Raw genomic sequence first — 12,730 nt, 5'->3', positions numbered from 1 at the left:
TGCCCTACAGTCACATCAGTGAATAATGTATTCAAAACTTTCCCTGTGTTTTTCTCTTTTTATGTGGTGAAGCCGCGGCACTCAATAACAACAATTCATGAGAATGAAGCTCTAGGCAACACTGAGGTAAAGTGTCTGATCTGTATGAACAGAAATTAATTGTACTTTATTTGGCAGTCTGGAAGTGCTTTCAGTTAATTCTCAAACATTCGGGTTACTTTTTAAGGGTTTTGAGTCAGACAGGATGCAAGCAGGCCCTTAAGACCAACCCGTGCAGCCAACTGTTGCCCAGCGAGCTGGTGTTTGGCCCTCTAAACCTCTCCTATCCATGTACTTATCCAGGTGGTTTTTAAATGTTCCAATCTTCTCTCCTCAGTCACTGTTTCTGACAGCTCATTCCAAATACCTTATGTGAAGAAGCCTGTTCCTGCTCAGTCAATTAACTTGTACCCTGGACCTATTGCTCTAGGGTTCAAAAATCAGTAGAGACTACTATGAGCAGATTACTGTAAGTTACTCTGTTAACATTTTCTACAACCATTTGTAGTTTAAAAAAAAAGCATAATCCATAATTCCTTGATTGTGGTATCAAAGGGAGATAAGGGTGATTTTGGCACATCAGCCATTTTAAATCAGAGCATTGAGTACAGGAGTTGGGATGTTATGTCAAAGTTCTATAAGGCATTGGTGAGGATTTATTTGGAGTTATGTGTGCATTTTTGGACACCTACCTACAGGAAAGATATCAATAATCTTGAAAGAGTCTAGAGCATTTACAAAAATGTTGTCGGAACTTGAGAATCTAGAAAAAGATTGAATTTGTTCAATCTGCTCTGATCTTAAACTTGTGCCTTTTGTTTTTAGCACCCCCTCCCTGGGAAAATGACAATGTGTGTACACCCTGTCTATGCCCCTCATGATCAAAAAAACCTCTATCAGGTAACCTCTCAATCTCCAGTGTCCACGGAATAAAATTCTAGACTATGAAACATCTCCTTAGAACTCTGGCCCCAAGTCCAGGCAACATTTTGGTAGATTGCTGGATAGGAATACAGAGCCGATGTTTATCTCTTTATTCCTCTCCATAGATGTCGCCTAACTTGCTGAGTTCCTTCAGCACTTAATGCGTGTTACTCTGGATTTCCGGCATCTGCAGAATCTCTAGTGTATATCCTGGTAAATCTACACGCTTCTTAGTTTACTAACATCTTTCTTGTAACAGAGCGACCAAAAATGTACAAAGTACCCCAAAAGCGGCTTCACCTTTCTGATGAAGGATTTAAGATGGGTTTTTGAGAAACCAAACTGGAGTTTCTGTGCCTTTTTAATGCAATTTTAACTGTTAATTATGCATGGTGCAGAATCTGTGTGATTCTGTGCAATTTGTATTAAGTTACAAAATTATTCAACTAGAAGCCAGGATTACCTGCAAACTGAGCACAGTGGCTAGAGAAATCATTTCCATGAGAATTTGTTGCTAACTGCACCTTTGAGAAGGCTCTGAAATTTAAACTTTCAGAGTTTGAAAAGTTTTTACTTATGATTTTAAAAGAAAATGACTACTTGAAACTGGTAAATTATTCTGTGTAGATTTTAATATCACCTTTGGTGATTGGAACCTTGCATTACAGGTGGTGAATTAGATTTAATTCTCTCAAATGAAAGGCTACTAAGCCACTGTTAAGTACATCAAGGACTATTTTTAATGGAAAAATTTTCTTTAGCCTTCATGTACTGTAACTGTTTCATCGCAACTGGTCCATGGTGGATTTAAATTTGGCAATATTCAAATAAATTTGAGTTGAAATTATAAAGCAATTTGTTTTCTGAACACTGTTGGCATTTTAAACACAATTTCCTTTCTAATCATTAATTGTAATGTAAGTGGAAAGATATTCAGATTTAGAAACATACAGTGAAATGTGTGTCATTTGCATTAGCAGCCAACACACCCAAGGATGTGCTGGCGGACAGTCTGCAAGTGTCACCACACATTCTAATGCCAACATAGCATACTCACAATACTTAGCAGAGCAATGCAACACAACACACAATATAGAATAACCCAAGTAGCAACAACAACAGCAAAAACAACACAACAGCAAAAAAGAGCCCCTTTTCAATGCTCCCACCCCCTCACAGACAGAGGCCTCTAACCCAAGGACAGGCCAGCTTCGGGCCTACAGTTGTTGGGACCAGACTCTAAGGTTCACACATATCAGATCCCCAACTTCCAGTTTCAGGCCTGGACTTACCCTCTATCTCTGGACTCATCGAATTGTCAATATCCTAGAATTTCAAATTTTCATCCGGATAACTTCCGCATATTGGCTGTGATATAAACAGACCTTTCGTAATCATATAACCATTCTCACAAGATCAGGTGCCTATTAATGACAGAACAGAGAGGAGAACAATAGCCTGATTCTTTTGAAATACTCTCTGCAACATTTGAAAGACTAGCATTTCCTGTTGATCGGAAGTTATTATAACTAGTACTGGGGGCAATATTTTAAGATGATTGAATTAGGCTATTTGACCCATTAGGTCTGCTCAGCCACTCCATCATGGTTGATTTATTATGCCTTTCAACCCCATTCTCCTGCCTGCTTGTTGTAACCTTTGATGTCCTTACTAATCAGGAACCTATCATCTTAACTATATCCAATGACTTGGCCTCCAAGGCCATCTGTAGCAAGGAATTCCATAGATTCACCACCCTCTGACTAAAGAAATGCCTCTTTATCTCTGTTCTAAAGGGGTAACCTTGTATTCAGAGACTGTGACCTCTGGTCCTAGACTCCCCCACCATAGGAACCATCCTCTCCACTCCCACTCTATCCAGGCCTTTCAACATTCGATAGCTTTCAATGAGATCCTCCTTCATTCGCTCTTCAGGCCACCTTACAATCTGGTGGCTGGAGTTGATCCTTGAAGCTGGCAGGGAAGAAAGAAAAGCCTAAATATTGCCGGCAGAGTCTTCATCTTCTTTCACTCTCACTCATTTTGAATTAGTGTATTCTGCGGGAAAAGTAATTCTTTTCTTTTGACTGTGATTGCCGTAGCTTCCGACTGCAACAGAGAAACCAAATAAGGTTCTGCTTCAGAGGCCTGGCACTGAGAGAGGGTCTGGGAAATTGGTGAAGGATTACGGTGGACGTGGCCGGGAAGACCTGGAGACTTTGGAAAAAGGAAAAGAGCGAGCTGTCAAATGAGGATCAAAGGTGAGATTTGTACTTCGACACGGCAAGCTATAAGGTGAACTTGTACCCTTGATCATTTGAAAAGAATGCTGGCTGAGAAAACAAGTTCTGGTTCTTCCAACAGAACGTACAGTGAAATTCATCCTTGTGTCAACAACTGGCACAGTCCGTGGATATGCTGGTGGAAGCCCACAAGTGTCACTATGCTTCCAGTGCCACCTAGCAAGTCTACAACCTGCTCAACCTAACCTGTACGTCTTTGGACTGTAGGAGGAAACCAAAGCAGTCACAGGAAGAATGTACTAACTCCTTATAGATATCAGAGGAAATTGACCCTGTGTTGCTGGTGCTGTAAAGCATTATGCAAACCATGGTGCGCTACCATGCCACCCTTTACTGAAACATACTAATGACTAACACACACAAAATGCTGGAAGAACTCAGCAGGCCAGGCAGCATCTATGGAAAAGAGTAAATAGTCAATGTTTCGGGCTGAGACCTTCATCAGTTCAAGGTCTGATCTCAAAACATTGACTATTTACTCTTTTCCATAGATGCTGCCTGGCCTGCTGAGTTCTTCCAGCATTTTGTGTGTGTTGCTTGGATTTTCAGCAGCTGAAAATTTTCTCATGTTTGTATGATTAACAAAAATGTCAAAGGAATTTCATATTTCATGTTTTTATGATAGGCTAGGTGGTCAGACTCCCCCCCCCCCCCAGATAGTAGGGGTGTTTAATACAAAAGGTGAGAGAGAGGGGAAAATTATCAGGGATTTGAAGGGAATGATTTTCATATGGAGTGAGATAGATATGTAGAGTGGGCTGCCAGAAGTAGTGGTGGAGGCAGATTAAGAGGCATTTTGATAGTCATTTCAATAGGTAAAGTGCAAAAGGTACAGTCCTAATGCAGACAAATGAAATATGTATACGTAGATACAATGGTCAGCATTAATATGGTGGGCCGACTAGCCTATTTCTGTATGACTACTTGACTAAGGTCTGTGGAAGGTTCTTACTAGACTTTTCCATTGTAAGATAATAGACAATCTGCTCAAAGTATTGAAGCCTCTGGTGTTCTGTTCAGAAGTGAAATTGTCTAGGCCCTTTTGTGTTTTAGTCTGACCTGAGACTTCAACAGAATCTGCCACAAAGTTCTCATGTTAATTGGCTGTGTGTACCGCAGAGCTGCTTGGAAACTTTGCAGTGTCAAAGGTCTTCAGCTGCTCTGCTATTAACCTTCTTTCTCTCGAATTATCTTGCTCTACCCTTAAAGTTCATCAGCAGGGATAAAGTTATCCTTTTCCAACTTCACATATTCCCTCAGAGTGAAAGGGTGAAAACTCTAATGAGTTCATGTTGTAGCATTTCAAAGAAATACCTTCAGCTGCTGATGAATCTTTGATGAATCCATGGATATGGAGTGTAAAGTCGATAAATTGGACCTATTTTTCAATCCTGAAGGGAAAGAATAGATCTTTTTTCCGCTAGAGGGAGGTAGATGATCAAATCTTACCCGTGTCCACATGTAGGAAGTCACCATGTAATGTAGCGGTTAGTGCAGTGCTATTACAGCATGGGCACCAGAGTTCAGAGTTCAAGTCTAGTGCCATCTATAAGAAGTTTGTCTGTTCTCCCTGAGACTGCATGGGTTTCCTCCGAGTGCTCGAGTTTCCTGCCACAGTCCAAAGACATTCCAGTTAGGAGGTTAAATGGTCATTGTAAATTGCCCTGTGATTAGTGTTAAATTGGTGGGTTGCAGGGCAGTGCAGTTCAATGCGCCAGAGGGGCCTGTTCTGCAATGTATTTCTAAAAAATGAATGAATAAATGAATAAAATAATAAGCTGCATACATCACTCAACCTTCTGACAGAAATATTAGACGTGCAAAGTGACTTGGAGTTCTTCTGTAGGATTCCTTGGCTTTTCCAAAAGGTTAACTTGAGGCATTGGAGAAGGTCCAGAGGAGGTTCATGAGAATGATCCCAGAGATGAAATGGTTAACATATGAGGAGTGTTTAATGGCTCTGGGCCTGTACACCCTGGAGATTAGAAGACTGGGGAGTGGGGAATGGGGGGGGGTGGGGGGACCTCATTGAAACCTATCAAATATTGAAAGGTTTAGATAGAGTGAAAGCGGAGAATATGTTTCCTATAGTGGGGTGTTTAGGACAATGAATGGAACACAACTCTTAATTCAAAGAAGGGGTACATTGTTCTGCCTGGGCCCCGGAGAATGGTCTGCCTATAATCAGAAACAGGAAATGCTTAGAGGTCAGAAAATATCTGTGGAAGGTTCATGAACCTTCATCAGAACTGGGAGCATGAGAGATGTAAGTTAGTTTTCAGTGGCAGAGAAGGTGGGGGCAGTGATGTGTAGAACAAATGGAATGTCTGAGATAGGACAATTTGAAATGGCATAATGGGGATCGTTACCAGCACATGAAACTTATTAGCCTGTGTAATGGCTGGCATGTTCAGAATACACATATGATAAAAGAACATAGAACATGGAGCATTACGGCCTAACACAGGCTCTGCGGCACATGATGTTGTACACACCTTTTAACTTGCACCAAGATGGGTGTGTCACAGTAGCGTAGCAGTTGACATGACACTATTACTGCTCAGGGTGTCAGAGTTCAGAATTCAATTCTGATGCTGAATGTAAGAAGTTTGAACATCTTTTCCACGAGCACGGCTGCTCTGATTTCTGCCCATAGTCCAAAGACGTACCAGTTTGTAGGTTAAGTGGTCATTGTAAATTGTCCTTATGTTCTTATGTCCTGTGATTAGACTAGGGTTAAGTAGATTATAATGTTCACTTCATATAGACTCAATAGCCACTTTACTACATACCTCCTGTAGCTAATAAGATGTTTGTGGTCTTCTGCTTTTGTAGTCCATCACTTTAAGGTTTGATGTGTTGTGTGTCAGAGATGCTCTTCTGCACACCACACCATAGAGTAAAATGCATAATTTCCATTAATAACCAACACAATCTAGGACTGTGCTGGGGACAGCTACACATTCTAGCATCAATGTAGCACGTCTACAATGCTCAACAGAACAGTACAAGCAGCAACAAAACAACAGCAAAACAAGCTATTTTTTTTACACACACACACACACACACACACACACACACACACACACACACACACACACACACACACACACACACACACACACACACACACACACACACACACACACACACACACACACACACACACACACACACACATCCAACCCAACTCTGGGCCTCCATCCTCCAGTGGACTTGTAGAATCCTGACTCTCAGATATTTTCCATGAATTAACTACATGAGTCACATGAAAGAGGGAAACAGATCTTGGCAGCATTACTGGAAAAAAATTACGGTGTCTTCAATGGAATATCATCTGTCTTTGATACTGTAACCAAACATCCCACTGTTTCCTCATGTTCATCAAAATAGTAGAGGGTATATGACAATGGATGGTAACCATCTTATCTCCATCATATCCCCGTCGATGTAAGGTTATGTCAATCAGTGCCACATCACTGATGACGTTAGCAACACAACTTTTCTTCAGTAATGAAGCACCATGTCAGCACACATTTGACCTATGAATTCCAAGTAGAAAAATCATTCTGATTTTCCTAAGCTGCTATCCATTTCATTAAGATTGTACAAGACATTGGTGAGACTGCACCTGGAATATCATGTAGAGTTTTGGTGTCATGCGAAAGATAACATTACACTGGAAAGAGTGCAGAGAAGATTTAGATTCTGAAAGTCATAGAGCACTATAGCACTGAAAAAGGCCCTTCATCCCATCTAGTCCATGACAGACTATTATTCTGCCTAGTCCCATCGACCTGCACCTGGATTACAGCCCTCCATACACCTCCCATCCATGTACTTATCCAAACTTCTCTTAAACATTGCAATCAAACCCACAAACATAATTTCTCTGGCAACTTATTCCACACTCCCCCCACTCTCTGAGTGAAGAAGCTCCCCTCATGTTTCCCTTAAATATTTTACCTATGTCATTTTCCTCTGAGCGGAGGAGACTGAGGGGTGGCCTTACAGAGGGATATAAATAAAGAGAATACACAATGTATTTTTCCCGGGGAAAGGGAAACTGGAGGATATAGGTTTAAAGTGAGAGGTGAAGATTTTAAAGACATCTGAGAGCAACTTCTTCACGCACAAGGTGGAGCCCATATGGATGAGACTGCCAAAAAAGTGACTGGGGCAAGAAGAGTGAAAAGATACTTGGATAAATACATGCACAGAAAGGTTTAAAGCAGAGGTTCCCAAATGCTTTTATGTCATGGATCCTACCACTGACCAAGGTGTCTGTGGACTCCAGCTTGCGAACCCCAGGCTCAGAAGGATATGGGCCAAATGCAGGCAAATGAGACAAGTTTGGTGGGCACCATGGTCAGTTGGGCTGAAAAGCCTGTTTCCATGTGTTTCTCTCTATGATTCTTACCAGGAAGGGAAGAGAATGTTAGTTGTCCACACTTTACATGGCTCATTCATGCCATTTTGGTGTTTCCTTCCATCTGGCAATGGTGTAGCATGGCGAGTGTCATGGCCAGTACTCTGTCTGACTCAGGCTCTCTTCTGGATTTCTGGAACAACAGCCTATGAAATAATTAGTTAGATTACAATGGTGAGGTAAGTTATGTCTGTGCACTCCTAGCTTAAGTTTAAATATAGTAATCAATGAAGGCAAGGTTAGCAGAGCTGGGACTTTTCTCTTTGGAGCGTAGAAGGATGAGAGGGGACTTGATAGAGGTCTACAAGATTATGAGAGGCATAGATAGGGTGGATAGTCAGTACCTGTTTCCCAGGGCACCAATAGCAAACACCAGAGGGCATATGTACAAAGTTAAGGGGAGACATCAGGGGTAAGTTTTTTACACAGAGTGTTGTGGGTGCCTGGAATGACTTGCCAGGGATGATGGTGGAGGTGAAAACATTATGGGTATTTAAGAGCCTCTTAGACAGGCACATGGATGAAAGAAAAATGGAGGGTTACGAGGTAGTGTGGGTTTAGTACTTTTTAAGGAATATATGGGTCGGCACAACATCGAGGGCCGAAGGGCCTGTACTGTGCTGTAGTATTCTCGTGTCTAGTTCTAATGAATTGGAATTGGTTTATTATTGTCACATGTGCTGTGATACAGTGAAAAGCCTGTCTTGCATTCTATTTGTACAGATTAAATCATTACATGGTGCATTGAGCTAGAACAAGGTAAATCAATAACAGTAAAGAATAAAGTGTTACAGTTACACAGAAAATGCAGAGCAGTTAAAAAATATTGTGCAAGATCATAACGAGGTGGATTGTAAGGAAAAGAGTCCATTTTAACAAACAAGATTATTATAATATGGATAGAAACTGTCCTTGACCCTACTGGTATGTGCTTTCAGGCTTTTGTATTTTCTGCCTGATGGGAGAGTGGGGCAAGGGGGCATGTCCAAGGTGCATGGGGTCTTTGATTTACTGAGGAGATGAGAAATGTAGACAGAGCAATGCACTCAAAACAATGGAGGAACTCAGCTGGCCAGGCAGCCTCTATGGAAAAGAGCAAACAGTCCACGTTTCGGACTGAGACCCTTCATCAGCATTTTGTATGTGTTGCTTCGGATTTCCAGCATCTGTAAACTTTCTAGTCTGGGCAGAGTTCATGGAGGAGAGGCTGTTTCCATGGTTGCTGAGCTGTGTCCACAACTCTCTGCAGTTTCTTGAGGTTACGGGCAGAGCAGTTGCTGTGCCAAGCTGTCATGCATCCATTAATTCATTTTCTCTTACGGTGGAAAAATTCTTCCCTCTTATGCAAGAGCGCTTGCTCAGCCCCGCTCTCCAAGAGATTTCAACCCCAGTTCTTTGAAAAACAATTTTGTCATTTTCAGCCAGTGTATGTCAATGCTTTTCATTTGAAATTCTGTTCTCCTGCTGGAAGCTCTGCAATTATTACTAGTGAAATAACAATGTGTAAATGTAAGTGACAAGGTCGACATAGGTCCGGTTTACTGGATGCCAGTCCTATTGCCTGAATGTGTGGATGGAATGCAGGAATGTGTCTTTCCATTTGCAGGCTGTTACAGAGCTATCCTTGTTATATAGTCATACCATACCGAAACAACAGGCCTTTAGTAAACAAAACTAATCCTGTTTTCCACTTGCATCTCTCACAACCATAACACTCTCCACATTCATCCCCCCCACCCCAGATTCTTCTGCCACCAATTTACACCAGGGACAATGTACAGTTGCTAATTAGCCTTTGGCCTCCAAACTGAGCAGTTTATCTAAAGAAATGAAGTACTGACATTGGGGAGGGTCCAGAGGAGGTTCATAACTAACTAGTAACTACTAACTAGTACGTCTTTGGACTGTGGGAGAGAGCCAGAGTACCCAAAGGAAACCCTGCATACACAGGGAGAACATACAAACTTTCTTACAGAGGATACTGGAATTGAATTCTGAACTCTGACACTCTGATCTGTCATGGAGTTCTGCTAACCACTATGCTGTTGTGATACTGGCCCTGTATTTGCTGGAGTTTCTTTGATCATGACAGATTTATTTTCCTTCTCAACAATTTTCACCAACCTTCTCCCCATAACCCTTCCAACAGTCTCTCTAACTTTTTTTTCATGGCTACGCAGACTAACCTTGCTCTGAGCAGGAAATGTTTACACGGTCTGAAAACTGGGTCACACCTTAAGTGTTTTTTTTGTAATATTCATACTATAAATATTTAGGATATAAATTGAAACATCATATAGTTTTAATTTATTCATTGAGGGTATAATGAAATACAGTACCACAAGGAAAATCTTTTACATTTCGTAAACTTATTCTAGCTGTGACCAATGCTAGCTGTGTGGCAAAAAAAGGCTATGAGCACAGGAGCATTTCTTTTACTTCATGGCCGCGACCCCATGCAGTTTAGAGGGAACAGTGCCTTTGACACCTTTACATATCGAGAGCCTATTTTATCCACTTTAATTATACTCAAGCTTCCACAGCCGTCTGTGGTAACAAATTCCACAGATTCAGCACCCTCCGGCTAAAGAAATTCCTCCTCATATCAGTTCTAAAGGGACATCCTTCTATTCAGAGTCCGTGCCCTCTGGTCCTAGACTCCCCCTCTATAGGAAATAACCTCTCCACATCAACTCTGTCTAGGTCTTTCAGTATTCAGTAGGTTTATAAGAACATAAGAATAGAATAAATAGGAGCCGGAGTCGGCCAACTGGCCCCTCGAGGCTGCTCTGCCAATCAATAAGATCATGGCTAATCTGGCCATGGACTCAACTCCACCTACCTGCCTTTTACCCATAACCCCTAATTCCCCAACTATGCAAATGTCTGTCCAACCTTGTCTTAAATATATTTACTGAGGTAGCCTCCACAGCTTCATTGAGCAGAGAATTCCACAGATTCACTGTCCTCTGGGAAAAGCAGTTCCTCCTCATCTCCATCCTAAATCTACTCCCCCGAATCTTGAGGCCATATCCCCTAGTTCTAGTCTTAGCTACCAGTGGAAACAACTTTACTGCCTCTATCTTAACTAGTCCTTTCATAATTTTATATGTTTCTATAAGATCTCCTCTCATTCTGCTGAATTCCAGCGAGTACAGTCCCAGGCAACTCCATCTCTTATAGTCTAACCCCCACATCTCTGGAATCAACCTGGTGAACCTCCTCTGCACCGCCCCCAAAGCCAGTATTTCCTTCCTCATGAGATGAGGAAGGTCAATGAGATTCCCTCTCCTTCTCCTATAATCCAGAAAGTACAGGCCCAGAGCCATCAAATGCTCTTTATACATTAACCCTTCATTCCTTCATTAATATGAATCTTCTGCAATGCCAGCGCATCATATCTCAACCTTCAAGACACTGTACATCAACAAGAAATGCAGCTGTGAAAGAATGTACAGTATGTGGAACTAAGACACAGTGCTAGATGTTTATAGTGCAGAGGGGAGAGGGTGCTGGCTTGGCTTTCTTTATATACACAAAAAATTCTGCAGATGCTGGAAATCCACAGAAACACACACAAAAATGCTGGAGGAAATCAGCAGGTCAGGGAATATCTATGGAGGTGAATAAGCATCATTCTGATAGCTTTGAGAAATCTTTAATGAATTGCTGGTTTTGCTATTAGTGACTAACCACTGATTTTTTCCTCCCTCAGGTGCAGACTGATAACTTGCTGCAACTCATTTCCCACTACCAAGTTTCAGCTGAATGTCATCTAAAAGGGCTTCTTGTAAATATGTATTAAAGCATTCTAACAGTTTATGAAATGCCATCATTTCAGCCACAAAAATCAGGTGATGATAACATTGTTTATTTTGTAAATCTAAAACCTTTTAAATTAGCTCTCTGATGGCATTTAGAATATAAACATTCAGTGCTGTTAGTTAAAAGTAATCAGTTGCACATTTTCTGTATGAAGCCCATAAGAACATAAGACATAGAAGCAGATTTGAGTCTGCTCGGACATTCAATCATGACTGATTTATTGTCCATTTCAACCCCATTCTCCTGACTTCTCCCCATCACCTTGTATTTATTATTAATTGAGAACCTATCAAATTTCAATTTAAGTATACTCAATGACTTAGTCTCCACAAATGTCTGTGGCAATGAACTACCCTGTGGCTGAAGAAATATCTCCTCATCTCTGTCCTAAAGGGACAACATTGTATTCTGAGTACGAGTCCTCTGGTCCCAGACTCTCCCCCTATTGGAAACAACATCTCCACGTCTACTCTATCTAGGACTTTCAATATTCAATAGGTTTCAATGAGATCTGCCCTCTAACGAGTACAGGGCCAGAGCTATCAAACGCTCCTCATACGTTTACCCTTTCATTCCCAGGATCAGTATCAGGAGATTAGCATTGTTTGTTGTCACTTTCTACATCTGCTGATTTCCTGGGGAGATCAGGTACAGTAAATGGGAAATTATTCGGCCATCCAATATATTTGTGTCACATGTTCCACTGCATATTTGCTTTTGATGTTGTGCTGTCTGACCTGAGGCTAAACTAGAAACTATGACTCTCAATCTATTTCCAGCATAGATATCTACAGATAATTTTCAATAAATGTTACATCTTATTTTATGTATGAATTTTTAATGCTTTTGAAGAAAATAAAGTCGAATATTACTCACAACATTTGAAAATGGGGTTAAGAGTTTTGAATTTTTTATGCATTTGTGTTATTGCTTTATCAATGTAGATCCTAAAAACACGGGTTGATTAGATTTGCTTCATCTATTACATGCAGTATATTGAAACATACAGTGAAATGCGTTGTTTGTGTCAATGGTCAACACAGTCCAAGGATGCGCTTGATGCAACTGCAGATGTCACCATGCTTCCAGCACCAACATAGAACATAAAATGCACTCTCAGTGGCCACTTTATTAGGTGCACCTGCTCATTAATGCAAAATCTAATCAGTCAATCAAGTGGCAGCAACTCAATGCATAAGAGCATGCAGAC

The 12,730-nt window shown here is 41.1% G+C and overlaps 1 protein-coding gene across 12 annotated transcripts in view; it reads left to right on the top strand.

The window, feature by feature from the left end:
- Positions 1–12,398, top strand: part of mlip (muscular LMNA-interacting protein) — a 97,637-nt gene extending 85,239 nt beyond the window's left edge. For 10 of the 12 annotated variants that reach the window (XM_073056720.1, XM_073056709.1, XM_073056708.1 and 7 more), the window contains 3 exons: positions 73–126; positions 3,066–3,224; positions 11,411–12,398. In XM_073056720.1, the coding sequence (XP_072912821.1) occupies positions 73–126; positions 3,066–3,215 (204 nt within the window). In that variant the 3' untranslated portion in view covers positions 3,216–3,224; positions 11,411–12,398. Of the gene's footprint in view, positions 1–65; positions 127–3,065; positions 3,225–11,410 lie in introns of all 12 variants that reach the window. The other 2 variants (XM_073056714.1, XM_073056718.1) reach the window with 2 other exon arrangements.
- Positions 12,399–12,730: the final 332 nt, after the last annotated feature.

Source organism: Hemitrygon akajei, chromosome 9 (genome assembly GCF_048418815.1).
Source record: "Hemitrygon akajei chromosome 9, sHemAka1.3, whole genome shotgun sequence".
NCBI lineage: Eukaryota > Metazoa > Chordata > Chondrichthyes > Myliobatiformes > Dasyatidae > Hemitrygon > Hemitrygon akajei.
The sequence above is the reverse complement of the archived record's forward strand: the minus strand, read 5'-3'. Positions and strand labels throughout refer to the sequence as shown.